The sequence below is a fragment of the Octopus sinensis genome, linkage group LG19 (genome assembly GCF_006345805.1).
Source record: "Octopus sinensis linkage group LG19, ASM634580v1, whole genome shotgun sequence".
Lineage (NCBI taxonomy): Eukaryota > Metazoa > Mollusca > Cephalopoda > Octopoda > Octopodidae > Octopus > Octopus sinensis.
This window is the reverse complement of record NC_043015.1, coordinates 16,087,102-16,100,138: the sequence shown is the minus strand read 5'-3', so window position 1 is coordinate 16,100,138 and position 13,037 is coordinate 16,087,102. Positions and strand designations below refer to the sequence as shown.

Sequence of the window (13,037 nt, the reverse complement as noted above, 5' to 3'; positions counted from 1 at the left end):
GGGTCTGGTGCAGCCTTCTGACTTCCCAGACCCCAGTTGAACCGTCCAACCCATGCTAGCATGGAAAGCAGACGCTAAACGAAGATGATGATGATGATGATGATGATGATAATCAACCAGATTTAACTTCTGTGGATTCACATGTAACTTAATATGCTAAAGTGGAATCCAAAATTCAAGTGCAGGATAGCTATTTGTTGTCCCCTATGAGAAGAGTTGATGTATTGGTTATTTTGCACAACTTTCTATTCTAACTTTTACTCTCTAAGATGTTTACTTCATATGCTGTATTGAAGTATTAGGCATTGATGCCAAAATGACTAGGATTCACAAAAACAAAATTCCATTGGTGATTATTATTATTATTATTATTATTATTATTATTATTGAAGGTGGTGAGCTGGCAGAATTGTTAGCATGCGGGAAAAAATGCTTAGCAGAATTTCTTCTGACTGTACACTCTGCGTTCAAATTCCGCCATGGTTGACTTTGCCTTTCATCCTTTTGGCGCCAATAAAATAAGTACTAGTTATGCACTGGGGTTGATGTAATTGACTAACCCCAAAATTTCAGATCTTGTGCTCATAGTTGAAAGGATTATTATTATTATTAAGGTGGCAAGTTGGCAGAATTGTTAGCACTTCAGGTAAAATGCTTAGCAGTATTTCACCTGTCTTTATGTTCTGAGTTCAAATTCCACTGAAGTTGACTTTGCCTTTCATCCTTTCAGGGTTGATAAATTAAGTACCATTTAAAAACACGGGTTGATGCAACTGACTTACCCCATCCCCCCAAAAATGGCTGCTCTTGTGGCAAAATTTGAAATCATTATTATCATTATTATAATTATCATTCTAGCGTTGTGGCAGAATTACTATTATTATTAAGGCGGTGAACTTAATAAGGCTTAGTAGCATTTTGTCTGCCTTTATATCCTGGGTCCAAATTCTGACAAGGTTGACTTTACCTTGCATCATTTGCTTTTCATACTGGGGTTGATGTAATCAACTTACTTCTTCCTTGAAATTGCTGGCCTTGTGCCAAAATTTGAAATTATTATTAACATTATTATAATTATCATTCTGGCGTTGTGGCATTTCTTTCAACATTTTACATTTGAAGTTTAAATTTCACTGAGGTCAACTTTATATGTCATCCTCTTTGGGGGGTGGGGTCAATAAAATAAAGTACCAGTTATGTACCTCCTCCTCTCAGAACTGCTGGTCTTGTGCCAAAATTTGAAAAAATCATCATCATCATCATCATTATTATTATTAGATAAAAACTCAAAGCTTATTTTGCTGGGTATGATGGGTGATGGTCGTTTGCTGGGTAAATGTCAGCTGTCCACAGCCAGCAGACTAAAGTGACACTTGTTTACTGGTCGTGCTTCAAGAAGAATGCGAAAAATTTTTGCAATTCCAAGCAATGCTGATTTTTGTAAGAGTACTACCTTCACTCTTGCACCAATCTTATACTTCCAGGCGCACCAATTACTACTGGAATCACGTCTACTCTCATTATTGATCACAAACATTATATTTCCCACTTCAAATCATCATAGGTGTATATTTTTTCTTCTTTCACACTGATTCTATTGTCAGGGCAAGCAATGTAGATTATCATACATGTTCTTTCCTTTTTATTCACCAACAACGTCTATTTTCCAATGTCTGGTCAGGTGATTGCACTGGATCATTGTATCCAACAGGATTTTGCAATTCTCATTCCTGGTAACTCCTTCTGGGGTTTTCTCATACCATGTCTTTGCTCTTTCTAGGCTGTGATTTCTACAGATTTCCCATAACATCTTTTATGTTGTTCCAATTTCGTGTATTCACTAACGATGTGCCATACTGTTTTACCCCTCTCATCACACATTCTGCATTTGTTGCTGTCAGCAGTGTTGTCCCTTCTGCACTTCACATAGTTGGTCCTTAATGCTTATTCTTGAGTTTGCATATGAGTGCTTATGTCTCTTCAGGTCACCCCTCCTCATCCATAGCCACCAGTCCTCTGTATCTGTCTTTGTATCTTACAAACTGACTTTTTTTTTGTTCCATGCTTTTTCTTTTTCTTTTGTTCATTTCTTGTTTAAATTTTTCTTTCATTACACAATTTTTAGTTTTGATGACACTGGCCTTCTTCATATGTTTCAACAATGGCTCTATGGAATTTTTTATATACTACCCTAAGCTGTTTTTCTCTGCTTTGATATAGTCCTAGCAGCTCATCAAATCTCTCCCATCCTTTCTTCTGGACATGTACAGCCTATCAGTGTCCTCTTAGGGTGGAAGGCTCTGTGTACTGTCAACATTTTTCTGGTCTTCGTATCCATTTTCATAATTTCTCTTTTTTGCCATTTTATAATACCTGCTCCATATTGAAGTGATGCTTTTGCCCACATATGCAACACCAACTATTATTATCATTATTATCGTTATCATTATTATTATTATTATTACCTCTGCCTTAGCAAAGGTGGAGGTATTGTTTTCAGTCGTGTTCGTTCGTTTGTTTCGTCAGACAGGATATCTTGAGTGAAACTTTCAGGGATGTTTGACTTCGTGACTGGCAAGAAATGACTAGATTTTGGGATTGATCTGGTGCTGAATAACGATTCTGAATTATTTTCCCTGTTTTTTACTTAAGTTTTGAGAGTGGCTGGGTTCATTTTTAGCATTCTCGTTTGTGAGAGGAGTCAAGCTTATTTCAGATATTCTCATTTTGAAAATCCTCTCTGGCTAATCGTTGGGAAGATGTTGGTGTTGCCTTGGTGGAGGTTTGTGCTCTCTGAGTGCTTTTATTATTATTTTTGTTTGGCTCAGGTTCGGTCTTATTCCTGGTAGGATTTATGTGGGTAGTGGGTTACTACCTGAAGCCTTAGGTATTCACAAGTTTTCAGCAGTCTTTCAAGTACTTAGAACCCTCCTGATAATCCTTGCTATCCCTAAGAGATAAACTTTCTGTAGGAGCTCTACCATGGTTTCTATTCCAATCTCTTTCAACCATTTATTTGTATGTTTCAACACACCAATTACCATAAGCATGACTTTTACTGTTCTCATGTTCCAAATTCTTCCTATTTCAAATTTTAAGGGATTGTATTTATTTTGTTTTTCTTCTTCTTTCTTTACAATCCTGGAATCAAATAGGCATGATAGATCGATCAGTAAGCAACTTCGTTTTTCCTAATCTATCATTGTTATGTCTGGTCTATTATTTTCTAGTTTCATGTTTGTTTGAATAGGAAAGTCCCACAAAATCTTATATTTCTCCAATTCCAATACTCTTTCAACTCAGTGATTGTAACATGTGTTTCCAGCTTCAAATTCTCATTTTTGACACACTTTCCAGTGTATAAATTTTACAACCTGGTTGTCTCCATTTCTTATGTTCTTCCTGTGCAAACTTGGGGCATTCTGTCACTATGTGTGCCACTGTCTCATTCCAAGTTCCACATTTTCTAATACATACTCTATATTTTTCTTACACATTCTATTCATATATATATTTTCTCAAGTTGTTTGTTTTTATTGCTTGATCTTGGGCTGCTACAATTTGGCTCTCTGTTTCTTTTTTAATTGCCCCTTTTTTTAACCAGGCCCAGGATTTTGTTCCACATATGTCTTCAGTGGCTCTCCAAAATTGGTCACTCAGGGGTTTTTCTTCAATCTGTCTGATGTGCTCTCTTTGTATTTCATTCTTTTCCTTTTCTCCTATTACGCACTTGATCACCTGTTCTTTATTTACTGTCTTTAGTAGTTTTTTTGTGCTGCTCTGTAAATACTCTACTAGGCTTCTTATTTCCATCTGTACACATTCTTCTACCTCTATTAAGCTTCTTTCACCCTGGTCTTTCCTCAAGTACAGCCTGTTGATATCAGCTTGTCGGATGGTGGACTCTACACATTGTCAAAATTATTGACATTATTATTGTTGTTGTTATTATTATTATTGTTATTATCATCATCATCATCATCATTATTATTATTATTATTATTATTATTATTATTAGTTAGTTAGTTAGTTAGGGACTAAAGGGAAGACCCTCCCTTCTTTTATTTATTCAAGATTGGTGGGTAGAAGTGGAGAAGTTATCTTTAAACTGGAGGCCTAGCCTGAAAGTTTTCCACAAAATGAAATGCACTAACGTTGTCTAAAGACCAAGTAGTTGCAATAAACTTGGTGTTGGGCTAAGCCTCCCACTATTAGATATAAAACAATAAATAAATTATTGGCGATCAACTGTTTGATGATTAACTTAATAAATTATTCAAATGGGTAAAAAGATACTTTTAAATATACCAAAATTTTACATATTAAAAGAATTAGAAAATCTGAAGGATACATACTGGAATTCCGTTCACACCTGGGAAACCTGGGATACCAATTTTTCCCTGAAAATAACAAAGTTTGGAATCAACTGAGGGTGAAACAAATAAATCAGTCAATTTTCAAAGGTTAAAAAAAAACATTATTATCATTATTATCACAAAAAGTTTCTAGATGAATATAAAATGGAAAAGCCATTTTTTAAATGAAAGAATTGTGAATTATTTTTATGAATGTCTTTTTTCTTTGAATTCAGAAGAAATATTGAATATAAAATTAAAATATATTACTCTGTCTCCTTTTAAGCCAACTGGTCCTGGTGGCCCTGCTCTTCCTTTCTCTCCTTTAGGTCCAATCAGTCCTTCGGGTCCTGGATAGCCACGGACCCCTTGAAGTCCAGGTGGTCCCATTGGTCCATGGGGACCCTTTACATAAGAAGAAAAAGAAAATTGGCAAAATATAAAACTAAATTACAAAGCAATTGACAATGTTATTTCAAAGCTAAAACTAAAAGAATGTTTTAAAAATTAAATTTTTCTTTCCCTTGTTCTGTACACACATCCACACATATATCTAAATCTATGTATCAAGTATTGCTTGTGGTCACCTTAATGTGGCTGTCATGTGGAAGTGATAGCATGAATACCTTGTCTTTCAGATACCCCTAAAGGAAAAAGTCACAAGGCGTTAGGCTGGATGACTTGTTGGAAGGGGCAGTCTATCATTGGCAAATCATTCACCCAAGCACAGCCAATCCAGTGTTCTGGAAGATACTGGTTTAGGTAATTGTGTAGGTGTCTATGCCAATGTGGCCGGTCCCCATCTTGCTGCAAAATGAAGTTGAGTATCTCTTCTTCCAACAGGGTAATAACCAAATGGACAGCATGTCAAGATGGGTGTACCTTGTAACAGAGGACTCGGTGAAGAAGTAAAGCCCAAACACTCTTTGGTTTGTCATGATGCAGAAAACTTACTTTTGGAAAATCGTGTTTACTTTCCAGTATGGCATGTGGATTTGCCAAGCCGCAAAATCTCAAATTATGCCAGTTCACTTTGCCTTTAAGGTGAAACCTAGCTTCGTTAGTAAACACAAGTCTATCTGTGAAACCATTCACCTTGAGCTGTGCTTGCAAATCCACACAGAACTCTCTTCATTTTGGTTTGTCCTTTCGTTTTAGCTCTTGTGCCAAGTGAAATTTGGAAGGTTTGAACTCCAGATATTTGTGTAACACATGCCACCTATATTGGAGGGAAAATTTCCACCTACATTGGGGGAAAATAAATTTCTGCAGAAAATATTTGCAACATCATTTCTGTATAAAGTAGAAGTGAAATTTGTTTAAGCGGTTGACAGTGCAAACTTGCTGCTGATGATAACCAAATACATAGAATACAGAATCAAGCAATTCCACCACCACTGCTGGATGCTTTTCACCTGCTACTGATGCACATATATATGTGATGTTTTCTTGAGATGAATACCACAGTGTTGTGGCTTTCTTACAGTATATCCTCATTAAGTAAGCTATACAGGATTCTTTACAAAAGGGTCTTTTCTGTTGCTGTCAGTTTTCTATTTTTAAAAACTTTTGTTCCAATTGTTTTCAAATTTAGTGTACTGATTTAGTTTTGTATGCTAATTATCAAAATGAATTTCATTTTTCACATAAATAAATAAATAAATAAATAAATAAATAAAGCATTAATAGCTTTTAAAGTTGGCAAGTTTTGGGTAATTTTAGCCAACTGAAAGCCACTGGTGCCTGTCTCCATAGTAAGAAATGAAACTGTAATCTGCTTCCAGAATCACCATAACCACCACAAATATCTTCTTTTAATCTGTGCATTTTCTTTGACGATGACCCTTACCCTAATGTACAGAATCTTTTTGTAATTTTTCGAAAGCAAAACTTATTTCATTAAGAATTATTTTTCCTTTTTATATTATTTAGATGCCTGTTTAACCATTTAAAATGATTTTATTCATGAAAACTAATTAAAACTTCTTTCAATTTTTATCATCGTAATTCTTTTATTCTTTTATATGTTTCAGTCCAATGACTGTGGCCATGCTGGAGCACCTTTCATTTTGTCATTGTAATGTTTTTGCTTTCATTTTGTGATAGCTATCACACAAAAACTGCTAGCTTCCAAATTCTGTCTTCTAATTGGGTAAACATTTTTCCAAAATTTTAAACCTCTGTAAAATTTTTCTAAAATTTTTTTTTCTGGAATAAATGAATCACAAAATCAGATTCAGTGTGAAAAATTACATCAATGTATCAATTTTGAAAATTTTCACTTAATTCTATAAAACTTCAAAATCTTTGACAACGCCAGAAAAGATAAAAAAGGAAAAAGAAAATAAAGAACTGGATCAATTTAATACTCCTATAAAATGTATATGTGAATAGAATCATAAAAGAAAACTTAACCCTATAAACGATGGTTGCAAGACATTTTTTTTCAATACTTTACAGAAAATCTCCGCACAAAGCGTTTTGTTATCAGACAACATAAGAAGGTCAACGAGTTGGTCCATCGTTAGCCCATTGGACAAAATATTTAACAGCATTTCTTCCAATTCCTGATGTTCCAAGTTCATATTCCGCCAAGGTTAGCTTTACCTTTCACTCTTTCAGGGGCGATAAAATAAAGTACCAGTCAAGTACTGATGTCAATGTCTTCTCCTATTCAAAACTGTGTCAAAATTAGAAAGAGTGGTGGAGTGACAGAAGCTATACAGTGGCACTTTATAGGCCTAACAACGTTTAGTGCTTCATATTTCTATATTTTGAGTTCAAAGAAACATTAGCAAATTACTAAAATAAGGTAAAATTAAAATCTTGTACTACGTGTATGTAGTATATGAAACACTTTGCTCAGAGTCTCACTCATGTATATTTCATGAAATGAAAAGATGCTTTTATTGCTTGACATTGTGTTATTTTTTTATATATATATTTATTCTGTTTTGTTCTAATTTGGCATTATTCAAATTTATTAATATGTGATCTGCTTCTTTCTTTTTTGCTTGTAGGTTTATACTGTTTTTCTTGATTCTTACACCAGTTCATTGTCATGAGAGCAAAACTATGTTTTATATACAATTTTATGTCAAGTCAAGTGTTAAAATTTTAGAGAGTAATAAGTTTTTCCATTCAAAACTGCTAAATCTAGAGTATTATATTTCTTGCATAAATCAAAATAAGTAATGTAGTATCAATATTACACCTCCCCAAGAATCAAATGGTTAATTAAAAAAAAAAATATATAAATATATTTTTCCATATTTTGTTATGAATGAATATAAGAAATTTCTAAAGGAAGGTCACAGGGTCAAGCAAGGTGATTCGGATGGGCATGTAAAAGATATAATGTCAGCAATTATATTTAAATTCTTTAAATTATAAGCTGCAAGACTAAATTGTCACATTACATAGAGGAGTAGCAAAAATGACATACATATTAATTTGCAAATCATTCTGGCAGATTCAAACATGAATATGTTTATTGAGGTGGCATTTTGTCTTTAGAGAACAAGCTCTCCTTTCTGAAGGTGTGTGTACACAACACACTCAATTCATTAAGTTAACAGGACTTTGAGACACTGAGGTGTTTTCATTTGGTTGTGTCTCTTCTGTCAAAGTTATCCAATCTAAACAAAAGATTTTTTTTCAAAGAATTCAGTAAACAAACTAGTGCATAAAGTACTAAATTCACTTCTTAATTAAATTAATGAATTTTTTAATATCAAAAAATTCTTCTGTGTTTTTCCAGTAAGAAAATAAATTTTTGATTATTTGAGATTAAATAAATTATTTTAACTTATTTGGATATTTATCTTTGAATTATATTTTAACTGTTAACGTCCTGTTGAACACAGTGATCCTGTAATGATTTTGTTGTAGAACAGATATGAACGATAGAAGACAGGAGTTTTCTCCCTTGTTAATTTGATTCTTGAGATATCGTTTCAGGACTGGTCGAGTGTATGGTAATTAAGAGTTAAATTATAAATCTAATTAAATCTGAACTTCAAGTTTTATATAATTATCAGTATTTAGAGTTAAAGTTCATATAATGAATTGGTTTATTTTTAAATATGTTCTCTAAAATACTTGTTCATCAAATGTGAGGTTGGTCTAGAAGTATTATTTGTACAGAAGTTTGGTGATTATCTCATGGCAAAGTTCTTAAAAAATACTGAATAACTGAAGAATGAAGAAGAGAGAAAAAAAAAGGTGGGGAGATCGTGCATTTTGCAATTCTATTCAGCATGTTAATTTTAAAATACATGGCTGGTATTTTTAAAAAGTAACGTTTTTATTCTCTCTATTCAAAGCAAAGATGATATGTTAACAATATATAAAAGGTGCTTTTCAAAAGGAGACTGTCAAAATATCTTTCCTTCATAACTCAGGAGAACATTTGAAGTAATGGAAATGCTGAAAGATGAAATTTTCCAGATTTCTTTTCATGACTAGTGTAAAAATTAAAAATTACCACTTTGACTTCTCTTGTGGAGCAAATGAAACATTTACATGAAATTTTGATCTGTAATAATTCTTGTCAACATTTTAAAATATTCTTCTCTATTATTTAATGAATAAAGTGCAGTAATCACTTAGCCTCTGAAGGCAACATCCAAGTTATTCTTACATTAAAACCTCTGATATTTAGGATGGTGTTGTATTAAAACTAAAAACAACATTATTTTTCATCAACCTTAAGTGTGTAGCAGTATCTGATATCCTCACTATTTGGGAGACACAACAGGAATGATCTCGTTTGAGATTACAGCCATCTTTGGCTGGGTTGTTCCTTTTGTGTCCGCTGATCTGATTGGTTGGCATGTGGCGCGGTTTGTCTCTACTTATTTTGCGCCACTGCAAAGCCAACCAATCATGGCCTTTGGTTAAGGTTTCGTGACACTGTTTTTCTTAGGCTCTGTTTGAGCCATTTCTCCTCTATATAAAGGGCTTGCTTTCAGTATACAGGGTCTTTGACTCAAGACCTTTTACGGTCCAGTCTAGTCACTGACCAGCATCGTACTCAGCCATGTTCCAGTTTCCAGCGACAGACAACCAGTCAGCCAGCCACTACGACACTATTATACACCAACGACAGACAGAGCGTCTTCTATCTCTGCCGCCGTCGTCAGCATTATCGTACCAACTTTATGTCGTCCCTACCATCGTCAACTTCAGATATGTACACACCAACTACACAGACTCACGCTGTTAGAGTGAACCTTTCACCAAGTAAAACAGTCCATCTGAAGAATTCTATATTAAGAGACCCAGCTCGGCTTTGAGGCTACAACCATGTCACAGCATTTTCACCAAACATGCCTCTGCCTCAAGACACAACTTCTTGTATAGAACTCTTGCATATCCTGTACTTCATGCATGAACTGGTAATCTAAATTCCATCTTAACACTAGGCTGAGACTTTCATCTTATAGTCTGTATTTCTGTGTTATACACGTTCACCTTTGTATCTGTCACACAGACACAAACACTTGTTGCATGCACACATACACAACACTTGCTAGCACTCACAACACTCTAACTTTAACACTTTGTTAATAAAATCTTCTCTTCTCTCAAACAGTGGAATGGCTTGTCGTCATTCATTTATATTCTGTTGGCACTGTATTATATAAGTTGTATTATGGCTTATCCTATTTTGTTAGGAATGCGACCGTGTGGCTTACAAAAGGGGACCTATATCACCAACCTCCTCACATACGGTCATATTCCTACAAGTGGAAATGTTTTGAATAAAATTCTTTAATTTTGTGATTTGTATAATTAATTTTACTTTTGTGGATGTCAGTATATTTACTTCTATATATTCCTTGATATCAATTGATCCAATAAATATTTTTTGCATAAATTTTTGTATATAGTACAATATGAAACAATTTTAGAGTGATTGACATGATTTTGTTCACTTTGAAGGCTGCAGTTAATTTCATTTTACATACACATATCTTAGAAAAATACCTAAAAAAAAGACCCTTGTATTAGAATGACAATAATAATTACAAATTTTCTTGAGTTCAACTTCTTAATAACATTTAATTGTTTTACTCCTTAGAAAGTGGCTGTCATTAAAGTTAACTTTGGCTCTGGAGTTCTAGTAACTCTTGAATTCTTATAGTACTAGCTCTATGTAAATCCATCAGTTCTTTTAGAAATTAAAGATTTTGATGAAAATGCTGTTAGTCTTGTGTTAATATCATAAAAATATAACTATTGCATAAATTTGGATGAAACTTAGAAGAAGCTGTGATTATTTCTGTACATTGGCAAATGTAGTTTCTACCTGTTATTATGTCACTGTCCTCCACTCAGGTAGGTTGAATAGATATAAGATGATTACAATTAGATGTTTTCACATAAATTTACAAGATATTATTGATTCCTGGGCATTGATTTCTTGTTTCAGAGTGGATTTTTCTTTCAGCAGTCTTGGTAACTTGGAAGCTGTACAACTCCCATCACAACCAGCACTCTGATATATGACTTCACCTCCTCTATTGATGTCTTAAGGCAGTATTTTCTTCAACTTTATTTTATAAGTTCAGAATCATTCCAATCACTGGTGTGTACACCGAAATATCTCTCTAATTATTTTCTACAACTAACTTCAAGCTCTCTATCTCTAATTAAATCATAAGTAATATTTCTGAATTTTAACTCACCACTTAATGTATCACCCCACATGATGCTTGAAAACTGAATCAAGAAAAACAGCCAAAGAAATTCACTGAATAAACAACAAATATAAGCACATGAGGTAAACAGGAAGCCTTTTGATGAGAAGTTCTTGCTAAAATGAGGCCAAACTTTGTTTCTCACACAGTATAGTTCTTATCTCAGTTCCCTGTTTTTTTGCCTTAAGCAATGACAAGCAGTATAGTTATGTGCAGTTCAGGACTTGGCAAAATTTGTGGGTAGTTGCAATACAGTGATTTAAGAGTTAATAATAGAAATTACTTTTGCCGGTCATTTAAAAAGAGCATACATAAATAGATACGTACACATATACATTTTTTATTTAAAAATTTTCCTTTCAACTAGTCATTAGTGGAAAGTGTGTGTAATAGTTGAGAGACAGTTTCCATTCCAGGATTTAATGTCAGTTAACCACAGCCATTCTTTTCAGGACAGTTTAAGCTGGACAAAAACTACATCCCCTCTCAAAGAAATTTACAACTATTACCACTATCCAAAGCTTGTATTTACAGCTTAGTAGACTGAGTCAGTGGAAGCTAAGACTTTTATTTCAGGACACAGCATAATATATGTGACAAACAAAAAGTTTCAGTGATAGATCGTGAAAATTCATTTAGCTGCAGCTCTCAAATATTACAAAATACTTTGTTAGTGTGTGATTAATTTTTTACTAATGATGAAAATCAAGGAAAATTATTTCTCAGCATAGAGCAAAGAGCTATGTTTTCTTTCTTATGGAATATTAATTCTTGTAATCCATGAATTGACTCCAAATGTGACAAAACTTATTTCAGGCATTTGATATGCTGATCAAAAAACAGGATTAAAAGAAAATATAAAAATGTATTTACCCGAGATCCCTTTTCTCCAATACATTTGCAACTGTTATTTCCACATATTCTTCCACATTCTGGATTTTGCTGAAATCATAAAAAAGAGGGAAAAAAAAATTAATAAAGGAATAAAGAAAGCATGCTTTCACTCAACACTAAACATACTAACCAATCCCTGTTCTTATTATATTGATGTGTAGACCTGGTTTATCCATTTCTGCTCTTAGCATGCAGATATATAACCCCAGTCCACCCAGTACCTTCTCTCATAAGATGAATAGGCGAAAAGAAAAATTAAATTAGTCTCATTTTATTTTAAGCAAAAAAAGGAATGTATGATGATATGTGATGGAAAGAGAAATTAATGGAAGTCACATAAGGTAAATGTTTCAAGAATTTTGTAAAAAGAGCATAATCTTGCTAACATGAGTTCCCTTGAAATCAATTAAGTAGAATAATGTAGGAGGTGGTTATATCGTTAGTCACAAGAAAATACCATTAGGACTTTATAGCACATACATAAAGACCAAATGATATTTGTCTTTTCCATGTCTTCTATAGTGACCACTGTTTAGTGAAAACACAAAGAAATCTTTGTGTTTACAAAATTGTTTAGAATTAAGAATTATAACCCTAATTATATTTGAAGAGTTAATTGTATACTCCTAAATGCGTACAATTAAATAAATCTAAGGTGTTGCTTTGTAGCAGATGAATTCTTATTCTGCTTGGAGAAACTATTCATGTAGTATTTAAACAAACAGAAATGTTACTGATAATATTTGAGACAAAATCCCTTACAATGGTTAGGTATGAAATTTAAATCTTGCAAAGATAAACTTTCATCCTTTCAAGTTCAATAAAATAAAGTACCAGTCAAATACAGGGATCAGTTTAACTCCCTATATCTCTTCCTACCCCAAATATATAACTTTGTGCCTGTGTTTGATATCAATATTGAAAAGCCTCGCTTGTGATGAGAATGTTGTGACATCAGGATAAATTGAGGTTCCCTAGCATGGAGACTGTTTATAGATGCAACAAATGTAACATGTTTTCTGACATCTAGTAACTGACATGGTAGGCACCCACAAGATTATCCACCATCTTTCCAACAACAACC

General features: G+C 33.5%; 1 protein-coding gene across 1 annotated transcript in view; it reads right to left on the bottom strand.

The window, feature by feature from the left end:
* LOC115221996 (collagen alpha-2(IV) chain) overlaps window positions 1-12,027 on the bottom strand; it is a 72,895-nt gene extending 60,868 nt beyond the window's left edge. The window contains exons 1-3 of the mRNA XM_036511110.1: window positions 11,933-12,027; window positions 4,626-4,760; window positions 4,356-4,400 (exon numbers count right to left, since the gene is read on the bottom strand). Coding sequence (XP_036367003.1) covers window positions 4,356-4,400; window positions 4,626-4,745 — 165 coding nt within the window. The 5' untranslated portion in view covers window positions 4,746-4,760; window positions 11,933-12,027. The remainder of the gene's footprint in view (window positions 1-4,355; window positions 4,401-4,625; window positions 4,761-11,932) is intronic.
* Window positions 12,028-13,037: the final 1,010 nt, after the last annotated feature.